Below are 20,094 nucleotides of genomic sequence, written 5' to 3'. Positions count from 1 at the left end.
TTGTCATGAAGATATACAGTAAACGGATTGATGTGTTTTTGTTGTCGTTTTTTTTTACCCCTTTTTCTCCCCAATTTCATGGTATCCAATTGGTAGTTACAGTCTTGTCCCATCGCTGCTACTCCCGTACGGACTCGGGAGAGGCGAAGGTCGAGAGCCGCGCGTCCTCCGAAACACAACCCAGCCAAGCCGCACTGCTTCTTGACACAATGCCCGCTTAACCCGGAAGCCAGCCGCACCAATGTGTCGGAGGAAACACCGTACACCTGGCGACCGTGTCAGCGTGCACTGCGCCCAGCCCGGGAGTCGCTAGAGTGAGATGGGACAAGAACATCCCTGCTGGCCAAACCCTCCCCTAACCCTCCTTTGGACAACACTGGGCCAATTGTGAGCTGCCCGATGGGTCTCCCGGTTGCGGACGACTGCAACAGAGCCTGGACTCGAACCAAGGTCTCTAGTGGCACAGCTAGCACTTAGACCACTGCGCCACTCAGGAGCCCGGATGGATGTGTTCTAGACAAGTAAGCCCATACAATCTATTGGCTGATTTGGCGATCTGGAGAGCAGGTAATTGTTTTAAAAGCGTTACGTGATCTTAAGTGTGTTATCCCCTATATTCAGTGGCGAGAACCATGTAGCTTCTCAAAAGGCACCGAATTGGTGGAATGAACCATGAGAGAATGGAGGGAAAGCAGGGAACGAAGGAACAAAGTTAGAAGGATGGCATGCTGTAGGATACATACCCTGCTTGGCTACAATCTCGATAGGGCAGGACAGAAAATACACTATAAAGGGATCTTCTGCCACTGATTAGGACTATCCTATAAAAACAAAAATAATAAATATGCTAATTAGAAATTAACTCTGAAAAAGACACTCAGATCTACAGGTTAAGATGGAGAAAAAAGTGTGCAGTAAAACAATCAAGATTTAGAAAACTAAATTAAATCATGTATTTATTTATTTTTTATATGTGTTGTGTGAGAGTTGTGTAGTCAGTGGTTTGGGGACAAAATTATGCATTTTTTGTATATTGATCTTTTAAAAATGAGGCTACTAGCCATGTCTAAAGAGACTAAAAAAGACAAAACTTGTTCATCTTACAATATCTGAATACCAGCTACACATGAGGTAAAAACATTGAACGATAGAACAGTAAAGTTGAATCACTCCTGAAAGAAGTGGTTTGTATAACTACTGCTTAATAAACTTTGTCACTGATTTATACCTTCGGAGTTCACATCCCAATAAGAGGCCTACTCATTGATTAATATCAATGTCACAGGCAGAATGTGACTTGTGGCAATGTATTACTACTGTATATGGCACACTGATAAGCTAGATACGAGTAAATAAAAACAACAGCATAGATGTACTTCTATTTTCTTCCTGGGACAGAAGAAAGACCCGTACAAATACCTGTCAAGACTGATATTTCAAAAACAATGAATCAAAAGAAATGGGTTCGGTACACCCAAGTGTAAAAGAAGCTTGAGGCTTGTAGCTCAAAAATTCCAGAATAAAAAGCTACTTGAGTGATCGGTATAATACGAAATTAAGTGCCATGGAAATAGTTTAACTGTCCATTTCCTTTTACATTCCAGAAAACAGCCATAAAAAAGGTGATAGTATTCATTACTGAGAGAAGCTGAACAATAGCTACATATAACTGTGTGCATGTATAAAAATAAACCAGTGTGCTAAAATGTCTTCAGTGCTCTGGAATTTCTAAGTCAACATGCACGCACCATTGTTTATAAATGTGAGAGAGTGACATGTTGCATGACTCATTTGTGATTCAATGGTGTGATTCTTAATGTAGAGCTTTAACAAAATATTCAGAACAAAGATCTAAACTCCATTTGAGAATATTTCAGTGAAAACTAACCGGACTCCCAATGAACTGCTGAGCAGTCTGACACATGAATCAATCAATTAGATCAGTTATTAACCAATAGTACATTAATTGATAAAGTACTTCTACGCTACAAGGAATAACCTTTCATTAATAACCTACATTTCTTGTCCAAGATGTATGTTAAAGTTGGGTAACCTGATAGACATTCAAACTGCTGAGTGTTCATTGGGGGGCATCCTGCCATTTTCCATTGAAACTTTGTATGGAATTAGGGCTGGGGTTGTTTTCATTCATACCTTCCATTGCGCATATCATGTTGCCTCATGTTCTTGATGAAGTGAACCTTCTTGAAGCTCTTTGGTCGGGGTGAACCTGAGAGGGTTCTGCATCTAAAAACACACCAAATAAATAAGACTGATCAAAACAAAATGTGATTAAGTGGGATCCATTTGAGCCGTAAAGACCACATATATTTTTACAACTCTAAACAGAGAGACGGAGCCAGACCAATACATTACCGCCGCAGCATGACGTTCCCACCATCACTACCCCACAGAACATAAAAGTACTCCACAAATCAAACTGAAGTGAAATTACAGTCCCCCCAATGTCATTATCTACCTAAATACTTCCCCGGCTAAAGCTGTTATTGACTTGTCAAGTACAGCTCTAAAATGAGAGGAAAATATGAGCAAGCCAAACTTATGTTTCGGGGTGGCGTGCCGTGCGGTCTGTGACAGTTGTTGCTATACAGTACCTGCGTAGAGGGGCGTTCTCCTCAATGTCTTCCAGTGTCTCCAAGGAGGAACGCTGAGAGATGAGCCTCCGTCTGTGGAGAAAAGGATAGAAGAAGAAGAGAGGGCAGAGGGAGAAGGAGAGAGAAATAAAGAAGCAGTTGTTAGGAAAGATGCTGGTATGGAATTTACAAGCAACTTGCGGTGCTGCTAACCAGCTCTTACCTGGCCATGGAGGAGGAAAAGCTGGACACAATAAGCATTAGGCCTATTTCTAATATTTTATTCTGCACTGCAAGATTTTTAGCGAAATATGATTGCTAAATTTGGTCATTAATTTGATAATGATTATGCATATGAATGTCCTGGGCTTACCATGACAACGTGGTGATGTACTAAAAAAAATAAAAAGACCATTATATGAGTATTGGACAACCTTGCAGAAATCGACAACACGGTCCTGTTCTGAACGCAAATATTCAAATCATTGAAGATCTAAAAGCAACAGTGATCAGCAACGACAATCATTTTCATAGTTCTTTAACGGTCTGGAGAATGAATGAGTAGCCTAAACTAACTAGACCTCATGTGCCTCCAAGTCAGATTTTAGGCATAGCTAAAACCTCCACAGCTGTGTGCTGTGCTGCCTCTTACAAAGCAGTGCTGTAATCACTGACATCAACACTGCCTGGCTGCCGTCGTCAATGACCACTGTTGTGTTCGAAATTCTGACCGGCAGCCTCTGTGTGAGATCATGTAGAATGGTTAGAACAATCTAGAGTCAGGCACTGGTTTGGTTGGTAACTGAGAGGATAAAGACAAGGGCTGATTCTGAAAGCATTTTCTCATGTAGAACTGTTTCCTCACAGACAGGCCTTTCTTTCACACTTGGGTTGCATAACTCAACAGGCAGAACCACATCTTTTAGGCTATTGCTGTATTTATTTTTATTTAATTAGGCAAGTCAGTTAAGAACAAATTCTTATTTACAATGACGGCCTAGGAACAGTGGGTTAAATGCCTTGTTCAGGGGCAGAACTGCAGATTTTTACCTTGTCAGCTCGGGGATTCGATCTAGCAACCTTTCAGTTACCTCTAAACACTAGGCTGGCTACCTGCCGCCCCTATATAAATCAGCCAGGCCTACTGAACATGTGAGATTAAGCCTATACAAGCTCGAGAAATGTAATCTGGATATTTCTATAGTAAGTCATAACCTTACTTATAAAGGACAAAACAAGAATTACAATCCATCTCATGAACCATGGACTTAAATTCATGGTGGAAGAAAATAGGGCCAGGCGTTTTTACCAGTATTTCCAGCATTGTCCACTAGTGTTGCTGCAGGAAATCCTAGGAAATGTTCTGATTATGGATATACTGATAAGATACTTGTCTCTCCGTCCCTAACAATGGGAGTCGTTGTACACAAAGCGGCATGGCAGGCTGTCTAGCTCCAGCCTATCCTTTCTTTGGAATGTTGGATACATGTAATTATATTAATACTTTTTGGAATATTCAATGAGGGTTGTTGACGTCGACTGCCTGTATTCAATGGAGAGATGCTATGCTACTAGCCTCATGCCATGAATATGCATAGCCATCTCGAGACAACTCCGATATACAGTGTTTTTTCTCAAAGTTGCGGGGATGTCACATTCTACTTATTTCGGTACTCGTAAGAACCTAAGCATTATGAAATGTATATAACTTATATCCTTACTGGTGGGCAAAAAAAACGCCCCCCGCTGGAGTGAGACAGATTTCCCGCCGAGTTAGGCCTCTCTTCAGCTGTCCCAGACAGGTTTTTGAGATCGGAGACAAAACACCCATGTCGTTGCCTACACGGGGCATGTGGCTGTCACCGACGCTTGTTTAATGTGAGTGGGTCAGAGACGCAATCATCAATGCCGGGCGTACACTACACGACTTTCAAAATCCTAACGTCGTGTAACGGTTAAGGTGTTGGCTTGTAATCGCTGGACCTGGGTTTGAGTCCAGCTTAAGCAAAGTGAGATGTAGAATCACTGATGTACAAAAAGTATTCCCGCCCAAGTAATTGGCTTTTGCTTTCAATATACTTTGTAACCATCATTTACTCAAGTGTTTCCTATATTTTGGCAGTTACCTGTATGTCTCTACACCTTCTCCCTGGAGAATATATTAACACGAACAGCTAGGCAATAGCAGTCAGCTGAACAAATACAGGCCTCTCACTGTTACAAACATAGCAGTGACCATGACCTGGTTCCAGGTACAAATGATTAGGTTCACTCAATTACAGATGGCCTACTACACCATCTCTGTTTTTGAGTAGAGGACAAAAAAAGTCTTATAACTCGGAGGCACCTTTCCTTTTTTAATGTTTTTGGACAGAATACAAGTTTTCCTTCGACGAATAGGTTTTTCTTTCGCAGTTCGTACGGTACACATCTGAGCTCTCTGAAAATCCAGCTGCCATGAAAACTAGTTTCCACAGTTCAGCGGGACACTAGGACTTTGATCCAGCCACTGTAGAGGAGCAACGGCAGGCCAGCCAGGACATGGTTTTTGGCAAAGGACAGTTTCCACACCAGTGTAAACTGTGGACACAATAACACACAGACCAGACCACTAATTCACTTCAGACAAAACTCTGACGCGACCAGCTATTGGATGTTAAACTTAGGGTAAGGATGGATGTTGGATCAATAGAATCCAATGGTCTGATGTTAACAAGGACTGGTCAGACTCAGAAGCTTCAACGCAGAGCACAGGCTACTTCGGATTCTTGCCTCCTTCAACGTTGAAAGAACAACAATGGCATCTGTTGGTAGAGCTGCCAATGAAAGACCCTATTTGTCTGTGTCTTTGTTGCCTCAAGTGGTTGTTTTCAAGCCCTGTTCAAATTAACAATGAATAATTTCAAGCAAGGTCAATGATCAATCTTTACAATAAACGTAAAAACAAAATCCATATGTAACCTGTCTGCTATGCTTGCCGTTTTTAGGTTACGGAGCAGGAGTGCTCTAGAATAAAAAATGTTTCACATGCACGCCCATTGGCAGCCTGCCATGGACATTGCCTTCCCGTTCTACTGTCGGGTGACGGAGTGGAATTAAAAATAGGTCGTTTCACCAATTCGGTGCCTTTTGAAAAGTGTAACTTGGTCAAAATAACATTCGATTTCACCTAATTATAACATTCTGTCAAAAAGAGCACATGTTCATCTTCATAAGAAACACCAAAGATAAGGGAGGACCAAGGCACTCATATAATTAATTAAAAATGCCTTTATTTGTATGGCATGTTCAATGGAACCAAGATGTTAACTCACTCGCTTCGGCATTATGGCCTTAGGTCAGGGAGTATGAACACATTCTCCCCATGAAGAGGTTAAATAAAAACATTTATTTAACCTCTGCCTATTAAAGGCCCAGTGCAGTCCCCACAAATATTTTACTGTGTTTTATATATATATTTCCACACTGAGGTTGGAATAATACTGTGAAATTGTAAAAATAATGATAATGCCCTTTTAGTGTAAGAGCTGTTTGAAAAGAATGCCTGAAATTTTAGCCTGCTTAGGTGGGATGGAATTTTGGCCTGCCTGGTGACATCACTTCTTTCCCAATAACAGCAAATGATCCGTTTTCCCCTCCCCAGTCCCAGGCAGTCCTATCAAAACTCTTTGCTGAGAAGCTATTTGTTTCTTTTTGACCATTTTAATTGAAAACAATCACAGTAAGGTAACTTATTGTTACCCAGAAATTATTTGGCTACTGAGATAAAAACGTTTGCATTAGACATTTAAGTGCAAAATAAAGTAACAGGTTTGACCATAACAGGTTTGATGATTTCATCTTAAATCAGCTATAAATCCCCTTGTGACAGGAGGAATGGAAGCTTGTTGTGTGCAACCGGGAGGCGCAATTGAATTCTTCACAAAAATGCTTAATAAAAAAAAAATCTACCCTGTCTATCTATGGGTAACAGGGTTGATGTGTTATGCTTGACCAACTCAGTTTTACACCACAAAACACCAGAAAAAATGGCCAGACATCTTCACCATATTAAAACGAGAGTTCAGTTCACGTAATAGGGTTGACCTTAAAAACGAGGGCGGACGTAAATGAATCACATGAAATAAATAATCTTCAGAAATGACTGTCAAACCAACAAAATAACTATGGCTTTATAACGATGGAGAAAAATGTTGGGGTTAAGTAGCTAGTAATGCATAAGTAACAGACCTTCTCAAAGACAATAAGCTAGCTAGCTAACTTTAAGCCTTACTGTAACCTAACGCTACAACATTACAGTATTGGACATTTTGAAGACTTCTGTTTGCAAGTCCATAACAATGGATGTTATTGTTACACTTTCTGATCTAGACTCTTTTGTTGGATCTTATTTTCTTTCAACCAGGGGAGTGTGCAAAAGGGTGCCAATAAACCCAACTGTATATTGTTCAAGACACAGAACCGTGTGGTTAGTTGCCCCCGCACCTCCCTGACTCAGAGGGGTTGGGATAAATGCGGAAGACACATTTCAGTTGAATGCATTCAGTTGTACAACTGACTAGGTATCCCCCTTTCCCAGTGGCTTGACAAAGTAAAAACAACACTGAATCCATTTAGTCCTCCATCCCTTAAAATAGCATGTCGTTTAGGGTGAGAAACAGTGCAACTAGCATTGTGGAACGTGAACTTGTATTCAGAGATCCATTTTGGAACTACGGAGTAATCCATACTGACTAGCTTGTCTCAAGACTCATTACCAGTAATGTTTTGATTATGGTGACGTTTTTAACCATATCCTTACAGCTGCTTGGAGCTTTTGCTTACAGTTCAAGTCTCAAGGGTTTCAGAGGAAAACTAGCCTAAGTATGCTGCTTACATAAACATGTGATTATGCCAGCTATGACATCACCGAACAATCAACCTCCTAACCTAAAGGATATGACTCGATCACACAAAACTGCAAAGGACCAGACCATTGTAATGGCTTATACCGCATGTGGTTTCTCTGCTATGGCTTCCCTTGGCTTCATAGTCTCCCCATAGTAGGCTTCTGAACAAAACGAGAACTTCTGAAAAATGGTTTAAAACATGGGGAGACTTTGCAATGCACAATGTAATTAACTGCATTAAAAACTGCCAATCAACAACCATTTCTATGAAATAGATTTTGTGCCAACAATGCTCACTATGCTAAATATACATTTACATTTAAACCGGTTCAAACAGATCAACAGCTCAGGCGGACACACCTTTAGCAGCAAGACGGAGTTGGTGTCTTAAACGATGCCTTTTCCATTCTAGCCTAATTTATGAGTCTAGGTTGAGCAGTAGAATACTGCAGCCTATGTAGACCCAGCCATCATCTGCATGCATTCAAACCAGGGCACACCGGACAAGAGGATGGTTTTAAGCAGCCCTGAGCTCTGGTCTAGTATCTTTTGGCAGTTGATCTGAGGGTTGGGGGCTGGGGATTGCTGGCTGGGAGCAGAAGCAGGACTGGAGGCCAAAAGAGAGAGAGAGGGAAGGGGGAAAGAGAGAGATAACGAGAGAGAGACAAAGAACATCAAGTAAAAAACACATGTTGACTCCAATGCTTCCCACACTTGTACCAAGTTGGCTGGATGTCCTTTGAGTGGTAGACCATTCTTGATGCACACTGGAAACTGTTGAGTGTGGAAAAACCCAGCAACGTTGCAGTTCTAGAAAACCTGGTGCACCTGGCACATACTACCATAACCCGTTCAAAGGCACTTAAATATTTTGTCTTGCCCATTCACCCTCTGAATGGCACACAAACACAATCCATGTCTCAAGTCTTAAAAATTCTGATTTAACTTGTGTCCTTCCCTTCATCTACAATGATTGAAGTGGATATAACAAGTGACATCAATAAGGGATCATAGCTTTCACTTGGTCAGTCTATGTCATGGAAAGAGCAGGTGTTCTTAATGTTTTGTACACACACTCTACCGTTCAAAAGTTTGGGGTCACTTAGAAATGTCCTTGTTTTTGAAAAAAAAAGCATTTTTTGTCCATTAAAATAACATCAATTGATCAGAAATACAGTGTATACATTGTTAATGTTGTAAATGACTATTGTAGCTGGAAACGGCGGATTTTTTATGGAATATCTACATAGGCGTACAGAGACCCATTATCAGCAACCGTCACTCCTGTGTTCCAATGGCACATTGTGTTAGCTAATCCAAGTTTATCATTTTAAAAGGCTAATTGATCATTAGAAAACCCTTTTGCAATTATGTTAGCACAGCTGAAAACTGTTGTCCTGATTAAAGAAGCAATAAAACTGTCCTTCTTTAGACTAGTTGAGTAGCTTCAGAAAATCATCAGTCTATTCTTGTTCTGAGAAATGAAGGCTATTCCATGCGAGAAATTGCCAAGAAACTGAAGATCTCGTACAACGCTGTGTACTACTCCCTTCACAGAACAGCGCAAACTGGCTCTAACCAGAATAGAAAGAGGAGTGGGAGGCCCCGGTGCACAACTGAGCAAGAGGACAAGTACATTAGAGTGTCTAGTTTGAGAAACAGACGCCTCACAAGTCCTCAACTGGCAGCTTCATTAAATAGTACCCACAAAAAAAAACACCAGTCTCAACGTCAACAGTGAAAAGGCGACTCCAGGATGCTGGCCTTCTCGGCAGAGTTCCTTTGTCCAGTGTCTGTGTTCTTTTGCCCATCTTAATCTTTTCTTTTTATTGGCCAGTCTGAGATATGGCTTTTTCTTTGCAACTCTGCCATTGGAAAGAACTAACCAAAAAACAAAGCAAACTGGAATGCCATTTGGCCTTAAACAGAGTAACTGACCACTCTGACTGACCTAAAATTAAGGAAAGCTTTGACTAAGTACAGACTCAGTGAGCATAGCCTTACTATTGAGAGAGGCTGCCGTAGGCAGACCTGGCTCTCGAAAGAAGGCAGGCTATGTGCCCACAAGATGAGGTGAAAACTGAGCTGCACTCCTAACCTCCTGGCAAATGTATAACCCTATTAGAGAGACATATTTCCCTCAGATTACACAGACCCACAAAACAAATCCAATTTTGATCAACTCCAGCAAGAGTTGTGGCCACTAGTGAAGCACAAACACCATTGTAAATACAAACTATATTTATTGGTCTATTTATTTTCCCTTTCATACTTCAACTATTTGCACATTGTTACAAAACTGTACATAGCCAGTAATATAACATTTCAAATGTCTATATTATTTGAAACTTTTGTGAGCATTTGGGTGGCAGGTAGCCTAAAGGTTAAGAGCGTTGGGCCAGTAACTTGGTTATTATTATTTTTCCATTTTTGTTTATTATCTAGAGAGAGAGAGACAGAGAGATGAAAGAGAAAGAATGTCTAGTCTGGTGCCCTTGGGAGAGGAAGTGGAGGATAGAAAACGAGAGAAAGGAGAGCCTGGCTGGGCAGCGTCTCTGAAAGCCTGGGCATCCTGCCTTCCCTTTCCCAGCCAGGGTTCTCTGAACCTGGCCACGTTTCCACCAAGCTGCTGCCCTGAGAAAACAAACCAGCCACTGTGGGACTCCCATCTATGATATGCCTGTGGAAAATGTGGCCAGGGTCTATCAGCAGGTCGCCCTAGTTAGCTTATAATTCAGTTTACATGGGCTTCCTTCTCTGACTGACCGCATTCCATAACCTGTGGGGGTTTAGCTAATAAATCATGGTACTGTAACTCAGGCTCACTACATGGCTAACTAATGCAATGAGAAGCCCCCTACGCAAACTTTAGTCATGATAACACCTTCAAGAAAAATATATTGCAGTAAGCTAATGAATTAAACTTTGTGTAAAATACTGTTGGGGTTGATAAAAACACATGAATTCCGCTTTTAAAAACTTTTCTTTTTAACAAAACATAAATCATCTGTAAGGTCTTTGTTAATATAACAACTTCATAACACATTCATTATCAAATGGCATGTTTTACGCTACATGTACTTTTCACTATTAAGGTATGGCATTAGCTCATGACAGATTTCAGGGGCAGTCTGACTAATGTCACTTCGATGAAGTCAAAAAGGTGACCTAAACGCTTCACAATGGCTTCATGAATGCGTTGTCCTGTGAAGTCTGGCAGTTGCAAGACGTGGAGTGGCTCCATCGTGGAGTGGCCTGAGAGTGTAGTGTATCTAACAGCATTTTCTGACACAGTGAGAGAAAGAGAAGACTGTTACTGACAGCTCTCCTGCAGTATATATATATAAATATAAGAGAGAGACAGACAGACACAGAGACAGAGACAGAGACAGACAGAGAGAGAACTGTTACTGACAGCTCTCCTGCAGTGGCAAGAGACAGCCTCATATTTCCCTGTGCTCTGGTCTACTCTACAGAGTAAACAAAGGCATGGAATAAAAGGCATCCGTGTTGGGTTACAGGATGTTTATATCGCATAGGAGAGGGCAAGGCGGCAGGTGCTGGGCCGCTTTAGAAAGACATACACATCCAAACGGATTATGGGGAGAAAATACACATACCCTCAGCTCCAGAATAAACAATCCAGAATAAACAATAGGCCTACCTGGGCAGCATTAGCTTTATATACTGTACTGTGCAAACCAATAGGCTATATGGTCAGTTAGCCCCCACTTAATTGGCCATGTTAGGTAACAAGTAGATTACCAGTTCTCAAGATAGGAAACATTTGTCTGAAGTGATGAGGTCTGTGAAAGGAACTAGGCCACAGCTTGATCTATATAGGCCTTCATCTCCATGCCTGTCAAGTAGTCATGGTGGGACTGAATCTGCATGGGGGAGAAAAAGTCACCCCTTTCTTCCTTCTGGACATGCCTTTACTTGTTTGATCTCTCACATGGTTTCAGTGCTATCCCTAACATGTTTTACAAATTCTGTTTAAGGACGTGCATCATACTATTAAGGCAGACTAATCGAAATGATGGCACAATGGTTAACCGTTTCCACCTCATCCTGTTGATATGCAACATTGATTCCCCTTGAATCAATGGGCCACCGCATGTGTATTGGTGTGTTAATGAATCTCGGCACACAAGTGTATAAATCGCTCATTGATGAGATACAGTTTCACAAATCCGAGGGCACTTTGTCTTTGCCGTCTGTCGCTTTCTTTTTATTTAACATGTCTTTAGCAGTACACTGACTAAGATTTATGATGACCTTTGAGCAACCATACTACAAAATGTGACAGAACGAACCCATTCTGTTGTTTAAATTATCTCTGTTGATAAACGTTAACCTAGCCTAGCCCAGCCCTGATCTGTGGATCACGTTTCTTGGCTTCACTCAACAAAGACCTTCATCAAGTTAACACTTACCTGTTGCAATACTGTAGCCTGTAGTGTAGTGTTGACACTACTGGGTTGCAATATTGTTGCATACGACATGATGCCTAATTTGTGAGAGTGCAGTGTAAACATTGCCTGTGTGGGCTTCTGTGCCAGTAGTCTACCCAACATAGGCAACATTGATATACATAACAGTCAGTGTAAACGCCTTTACACCTCAATGAATGTAAACACTAACGCTACATGATGCAGAGATCTATAGTTACCTTGATCTCTGCAGTTCCAGTCCCGAGTTGGCGATCTGTCCTCCCTCCAGACAGCAGACCTGGGAAGCCTGCCTGGAGTGGGCAGCAGGCACGACTCCCTGAGTGTAGGTCTGAAGCCTGCTTCTAGTCGCGGCTGGTACTACAGAGAAGGGCGAACTGAAAATCGAAGGGCCGAAAGCATCCCCTTCCGGATATGTACATGCTGGAACTGCAGCGGCTGAACCAATCCCAAAACTGGCTCGGGTGTTAGCAATCAGAGCCTGGTTTGCAATAGCGAGCGCCTGGGCGGCGGTGGGGGTTGCTACCGCAGCGCCACTGCCAACCGCGTACAGCGGGCGCTCTGCTGTGGAAACCAGGCTCTGTCTAGTCCTGGCCTCAATTGAATTATCCTCTTCGATCTGATTGTCGGCATCATCTTGCACGGGTCGACCATCCAAAGAAATGTTACTGAGAAAAGAGAGCGCGGCTTGTCTCCTCCGAGGGTCTATGCGTTTCCGCGTATGCTCGACACTGGAATACTTGATCTGAAGCGTGGATGTGTTGCTGCTCATGGCAGCCGCCATGGTCCGCTTTCAGCTATACGAAGCTGCGAGCAGCGGTTTTGTCAAGATTACATTACAAGTGTGTAAAGAGTGCTTATGTAGTTAGCAAATGACAAATGCTTGTCTTTTAAGTGCAAGCGTTACACTGACTAAACACAGGATGGTCACGTGTGTGCAGTATTGTGAATTGTGGCAGCAGAAAAAATTGACCAATAAGCTTTCAGGGATACGTATGAAAGGTTTTTTTCCTCCCCTCTTCTATGGAATTACTTGTGTGCCTTTTTAATATCAAGCAAACCTTTTGAATTCGTGAATAAAATTCTTATTGCAAACAAAAATGATATTGAAAGCAAAACATTAACCCACAAGTGTTGAGGTCAAATAAATAACATAGCAAGGAAATCATTTTGAAAGGCAAGAACAAATAAATTGTAAATGAATGAGGAAAAAAATGGTTTTCATTTAAACATTTTCAATGATTGCGAAAAAACGCACGTTACCCTGCCCGCCCTTTGTTTTAGCTGCCTTTTTTTTGCGTTTTCAAAGTTGGCACATTCATTCCATATAGGCGGGGTTTAAAGGGAGGCGTAGAAGATGCGTCTCTATTGGTCAACTGGTTTTGGAATGACAGGTCATCCTTGATTTGTTTTCACTATTTTTTAAACGTATTTAACTTTTCCATTTCAGATAAAAAGGTCTCAGTGGCTACTAGCTAGCTAGCCAGCGTAAAATGTACGACAAGGACATCGCAAAACATCCTAGGTAAATGTCTTTTTTAGGTAGCTAAGTTAGCATGGTTATATAATTTATATTACCGGTAGCAAGCAAGATATGATGCACTGAACTTACTCTGAAGTTACTCTAGAGATACAGTATGTGGCTATTCGAGAACAAGGGCACTATTAACCCTTTTCTAGCATAATAATGGGCTAAAGGAGCCTACCATTCATTCCTACTATTCCAATGACTTTTTCTGTTTAAAGGGCGAATTGGCTCTGGAAGCCAAAACAGCCAAATACTCCATCTAAACATGAATCGATTCTCAATTGTGGTACGGTTCTATAAACATAAATCCCTCTACTTTCATATTACATCAAAATAATTTCACAAATACAAAATACACACTTAGAGGAGGAACTATAGGAGGAAGGGCTTATTCTAATGGCTGGAATGGAATCGAGTCAAACATAATTCCCTTCGTTACAATGAGCACATCCTCCTATTGTTTCTCCCACCAGCCTCCTCTGGTGTACACTGCTTTTACCGGTTTTAACAGTTGTTTTAAGTGACAACGTGTTTGTAACGTCTGTCTTTGTTTACACACAGGTGTTTGGAGACACAGATAGTTAATTAGCACAGGTAGCACTCTGTCTACTGTCTGTTTTCAGTAAACAAGCGCTGTAACATGGAAATATGGCAGCGTGGAAACCCTAACCCTAGAAAAGTGTGTATCATTTAACCTTAAGTTATTTATTTTTTTATGTATTGCCAATATGAAAGATAAGGTCCTAATGCTTCCAAAACTGTACCACAAGCAATGCGTGTTAGTATTCAAACCGAGTGTTGCGGCTCTTAACAAAATCCCCCCCCTACAGAAGACGTCTTTGTCCAATGTCTTTTATGTGTAATGTATTGGAATTGAGTCATGATCAAGGCTAGCCCTTCTCATGACTCCAGTGCTGTATGGCTTTGGGCTCTCCAGAGCTATGGCACTACTACCTGAAAGCTTGTCATCAGAGTGTGATTGTACTATAGACAATTATGTTTTGCATCTGTTCAGGAGTCTTATGGCCTGGGGGTAGAAGCTATTTAGGAGCCTCTTGGACCTATACTTGGCGCTCCGGTACCGCTTGCTGTACAGTAAAGTGAACAGTCTATGACTAGGGTGACGGGAGACAATTTTTATACCTCCTGGTATAGAGGTCCTGGATGGCAGGAAGCCTGGCCCCGGTGATATACTGGGCCGTACGCACTACCCTCTGTAGTGCTTTGCGGTTGGAGTGCTTTGAGAGGCTAGTTAAGGATCATATCACCTCCACCTTACCTGTCACCCTAGACCCACTTCAATTTGCATACCGCCCCAATAGGTCCTCAGACGATGCATTCACCATCACACTGCCCTATCCCATCTGGAGAAGAGGAATACCTACGTAAGAATGCTGTTCATCAACTACTGCTCAGCATTCAACACCATAGTACCCTACAAGCTCATCATTAAGCTTGAGGCCCTGGTTGTCAACCCCACTCTGTGCAATTGGGTCCTGAACTTCCTGACGGGCCATCCCCAGGTGGTGAAGGTTGGAAAGAACACCTCCACTTCGCCCCACAAGGGCGTGTGCTCAGCCCCCTCCTGTACTCCCTGTTCACCCATGACTGTATGGCCATGCACGCCTCCAATTCGATCATCAAGTTTGCAGACGACACAACAGTAGTAGGCTTGATCACCAACACTGACGAGACAGCCTATAGGGAGGAGGTGAGGGCACTCGGCGTGTTGTGTCAGGAAAACAACCTCTCCCTCAACGTCAAAAAAACAAAGGAGATTATCGTGGACTTCAGGAAACAGCAGAGGTAGCACCCCCCCATCCACATCGATGGGACAGCAGTGGAGAAGGTGGAACGTTTTAAGTTCCTCGGCGTACACATCATGAACAAACTGAACTGGTCCACCCACACAGACAGTGTGGTGAAGAAGGTGCAACAGCACCTCTTCAACCTCAGGAGGCTGAAGAAATGTGGCTTGTCACCTAAAACCCTCACAAACTTTTACAGATGCACAATTGAGAGCATCCTGTCGGGCTGTATCACCGCCTGGTACAGCAACTGCACCGCCCACAACCACAGGGCTCTCCAGAGGGTGGTGCGGTCTGCACAATGCATCACCGGGGGCAAACTACCAACCCTTCAGGACACCTACAGCACCCGAGGTCACAGGGAAACCAAAAAGATCTTCAAGAACAACAACCAGCCGATCGATCCACTGCCTGTTCACCCCGCTACCATCCAGAAGGCGAGGTCAGTACAGGTGCATCAAAGCTGGGACCAAGAGACTGGAAAAACAGCTTCTGTCTCAAGGCCATCAGCCTGTTAAATAGCCATCACAAACACCAAGAGGCTGCTGCCTACATACAGACTTGAAATCATTGCCCACTTTAATAAATGGATCACTAATCACTTTATTAATTCCACTTTAATAATGATGTTTACATATCTTGCATTACTCATCCCATATGTATATACTCTATTTTATACCATCTATTGCATCTTGCCTATGCTGCGCAGTCATTGCTCATCCATATAAACTCCATAGAAACATCCTCTCACTGTCAACTGCATTTATTTTCAGCAAACTTAACATTTGTAAATATCCGTATGAACATAAGATTCAACAACTGAACATGTTCCACAGACATGTGACTAACAGATATTGAACGTGTCCCTGAACAAAGGGGGGGGGGGTCAAAATCAAAACTCAGTAAGTCAGTATCTGGTGTGGCCACCAGCTGCATTAAGTATTGCAGTGCATCTCTTCCTCATGGACTGCACCAGATTTGCCAGTTCTTGCTGTGAGATGTTACCCCACTCTTCCACCAAGGCACCTGCAAGTTCCTGGACATTTCTGGGGGGAATGGCCCTAGCCCTCACCCTCCGATCCAACAGGTCCCAGACGTGCTCAATGAGACCCGGGCTCTTCGCTGGCCATGGCAGAACACTGACATTCCTGTCTTGCAGGAAATCACGCACAGAACGAGCAGTATGGCTGGTGGGTCATGTCAGGATGAGCCTGCAGGAAGGGTAGCACATGAGGGAGGAGGATGTCTTCCTTGTAACGCACAGCGTTGAGATTGCCTGCAATGACAACAAGCTCAGTCCGATGATGCTGTGACACACCGCCCCAGACCATGACTGACCAATCGATCCCGCTCCAGAGTACAGGCCTCGGTGTAACGCTCATTCCTTCAACAATAAACGTGAATCCGACATTTACCCCTGGTGAGACAAAACCGCGACTCATCAGTGAAGAGCACTTTTTGCCAGTCCTGTCTGGTCCAGCAACGGTGGGTTTGTGCCCATAGGCAACGTTGTTGCCGGTGATGTCTGGTGAGGACCTGCCTTACAACAGGCCTACAAGCCCTCAGTCCAGCCTTTCTCAGCCTATTGCGAACAGTCTGAGCACTGATGGATGGATTGTGCGTTCCTGGTGTAACTTGGGCAGTTGTTGCCATCCTGTACCTGTCCCGCAGGTGTGATGTTCAGATGTACCAATCCTGTGCAGGTGTTACACGTGGTCTGCCACTATGAGGACGATCAGCTGTCCGTCCTGTCTCCCTGTAGCTCTGTCTTACAGGCTGACTACGCTCGCATCGTGTGTGCGAGCGTTGCAAAATAAATGTAGAAATCTATATTATTCAATTATTGCACCCATACTGCTCACGCGCTCCAACGAGCGTCTGCGTTGCCACGGGCTAAAATAGAAGTCAGTTCTGTTTCTGACGCAGATCGCGCTGCAAGTCCTGCCTCTCCCATCTCCTCATTGGTTTATAGAAGCAGGTACCCACGTGCCATCTCCTCACTGGTTATACCCACGTGGGTGACAGAAAGACGAACGAAGTCGGTGGCGGTAATGCACCTAATTTCTGAAAGTTTCCAATTGCAATATAAAGTCAAGAGAAGAAAAAGCCTGGAAGGAAGAGAGATGACTAGAAACGATTTGGTTGACCGTTTTATGTGTGGATTAATTGTCGGAGTAGAGGACCTTGTGCATTTCAGGTAAAATAACAACTCAATGTTTATATCCCAGGACAAGTTAGCTAGCAAGAGCAAGCTAGCTAAATAGGACAAATTAGCTACCAAGTGCAAGCTAGCTAGCTAAATTCCCATAAAGGTTTAATGCTTTTTGACCTGTCCCCAAATTAATGTAATTGGTTCAGAGTTTGTTTTGATATTTTAACTTGCGTGTCGTGATCGCGTTTGGTGTGGGGGGGACAAAATAAATGTATGCACGATAACGAAGCAGGTTTGGGTTCCGTGTTAGGTGTCTCACAGTACGAACATTGCAATTTATTGCCCTGGCCAGATCTGCAGTCCTCATGTCTCCTTGCAGCATGCCTAAGGCACGTTCACGCAGATGAGCAGGGACCCTGGGCGTCTTTCTTTTGGGGTTTTTCAGAGTCAGTAGAAAGGCCTCTTTAGTGTCTTAAGTTTTCATAACTGTGACCTTAATTGCCTACTGTCTGTAAGCTGTTAGTCTTAACGACCGTTCCACAGGTGCATGTTCATTAATTGTTTATGGTTGATTGAACAAGCAAGGGAAACCGTGTTTAAACCCTTTACAATGAAGATCTGTGAAGTTATTTGGATTTTTACGAATTATCTTTGAAAGACAGGATCCTGAAAAAGTTATGTTTCTTTTTTTGCTGAGTTTATTTATACGTTTCTGTTCTTATTCCTTAGATTTGTGTGTATTAGGTAGTTGTTGTGGAATTGTTAGATATTACTGCACTGTCGGGAACTAGAAGCAAAGCATTTCGCTACACTCGCAATGACGTGTATGTGACCAATAAAATGCTAACCATGTGTATGTGACCAATAACATTTTATTTGATTTAGCACTGAGATGCAGTGCCTTAGACCGCTGCGCCACTCGGGAGCCTGACACAAGTAGGTATCCTATATTAAGTAAGTCTACTACTACTTGGATAGGAGGTTGGAAGCATAGAGGTAGAGAATATCTACATTATGGATGCAAGTCATTACTTTGCACTGATTCTGCACGTAGGCAGTACCAATATGGGTTTAACCTAAAAGTCATGTGACTGTCCGTTGCATCCCCATTCTCCACCCTGCACTTGCACACTTTTCTTGCAAGGATTTAGTCATGCTGGAAACTCCATCCTGCTAATGCTTACACACCTATCCTATGCTTTTAAATCCATGACGAGGTGTGTGCAAGTGCAGACTTCAGGAGAAGAGTAGAGAAGTGGAACGTAGCCCTTGTGTGCTCTCTCAACCACCTCTATGTCTAGCCCTGTAACTGAAGCATACAGCAACATTCCGATTTAAGTGCTACTCTACGGCATGGTAGTGTTTACAGTAGAGTTTAAATGGAATTATATTCTTATTGTAGTTTCATCCCCCCACCCGTGAGTTCTTGTAAATTACATTTTGTTTGTTGCAAGTCAATTTTCTGTTTGTATATTTTGGCAATTGCCAACACTACAGTATAACACCTAATTGAACTACAATAAGACCATACTTGGGTAAATTGAGTGAATTAATGGTTGTTGTGACAACATGCATTATCCTGGAGCGTACAGTTATCGTGAACAATAATACACATTTTAAAAAATTGTAACGAGTGCACTTATCATTAGTTGTACATTAATAATTTGTGTTAGGTTTTCATTCATGTTAACCTTTTTGCATAATTTGTGCTAATTTATTCCACAGGCGGTTCTGGCTGATGACCTGTCTCCATAGCTGAGAGAAGCCACGGTGGAATATCACTTCGTTCCCAACAATACTGCTAATATTTCTGTACCGATGAGAAAGAGCAGGGCAGACTTATACAATTACAATACAGAAATGTTCTTGCTCTTTAGTGAAGTTCTGCCAATCATATGTTGGAAACCATTATCAAGGAAAACTAGTTGAACACTTTTTGTGGAAATTTTAATCTGTTTCTTGAACACCAGTGATTCATCTAAGGACAATAACTCTTGCCTGTAGGAAAATGTCTAAATGTACAATAAGGGGTATATCCTTAATAAAAGAATTGATGGTTAATTGTGGATGGACATGACAATTAACTAACACTTATCTGCTTTATGCTTCTGATTTTCCAGTTGACATTAACAAGGAAAAGCTCTATACACAATAATGCAGCTTTAACAGTATTGAGTCAAGTAACAGCTTTGTCAACTGTCTCCCCAAGGACTAGCTCAAAGAATGTTAAGGCCAAGGTTATGTCCATCTATTCTGTCTATTCATATTTGACAAATACACATTTGGATCTATTGTTACTGGCCATATAAGCATGGATTGATGTGTTTAGAAAAGTTGTTTTTTCTTATGTTGCACTGCAGCTATCTAGTAAAAGTACCACAGTCATATCAAATATTTGTATAACTAACCCAAAATAGACGACAGCCTGTTGTTTCCAATGGGAGCAAATTAATCATAATGGTCAGAATAAGCAAGGAGGTGAGCAGAGTCAAGCACAAACTAGCGAGTGCCTATTGGCGTGTTCTAGCATGTATTTGCATATTTCTGTTAGGGAAATATTTCTGCTACTTTGTGAATTGTGTGTGTGCCTTAAAACTCAGTTCGCCCTTGCACTCCTAAACAAAGAAATGTTTTGAAACTTTGGCAAAGGGTAAAGTCTACAAAACTTAGTC

General features: G+C 42.3%; 1 protein-coding gene and 1 long non-coding RNA gene across 4 annotated transcripts in view; one reads left to right on the top strand and one right to left on the bottom strand.

Annotated features, from left to right (window-relative positions):
• The window catches only part of LOC139560472 (CDK5 and ABL1 enzyme substrate 1-like), a 32,762-nt gene extending 19,884 nt beyond the window's left edge, over positions 1-12,878 (bottom strand). Inside the window, exons 1-4 of one of the 3 annotated variants that reach the window (XM_071377287.1) lie at positions 12,156-12,878; positions 2,616-2,687; positions 2,155-2,247; positions 744-821 (exon numbers count right to left, since the gene is read on the bottom strand). In XM_071377287.1, coding sequence (XP_071233388.1) covers positions 744-821; positions 2,155-2,247; positions 2,616-2,687; positions 12,156-12,718 — 806 coding nt within the window. In that variant the 5' untranslated portion in view covers positions 12,719-12,878. Of the gene's footprint in view, positions 1-743; positions 822-2,154; positions 2,248-2,615; positions 2,688-2,967; positions 3,083-12,155 lie in introns of those variants that run through there. The other 2 variants (XM_071377290.1, XM_071377289.1) reach the window with 2 other exon arrangements.
• Positions 12,879-13,304: 426 nt separating this feature from the next.
• LOC139560473 (uncharacterized) lies at positions 13,305-19,516 on the top strand. Its single transcript, XR_011671947.1, has 3 exons — positions 13,305-13,459; positions 18,308-18,358; positions 19,148-19,516. It is a non-coding gene; the product is annotated as an uncharacterized lncRNA (long non-coding RNA).
• Positions 19,517-20,094: the final 578 nt, after the last annotated feature.

Source organism: Salvelinus alpinus, chromosome 30 (genome assembly GCF_045679555.1).
Source record: "Salvelinus alpinus chromosome 30, SLU_Salpinus.1, whole genome shotgun sequence".
Lineage (NCBI taxonomy): Eukaryota > Metazoa > Chordata > Actinopteri > Salmoniformes > Salmonidae > Salvelinus > Salvelinus alpinus.
This window is presented reverse-complemented; position numbering and strand designations above follow the sequence as displayed.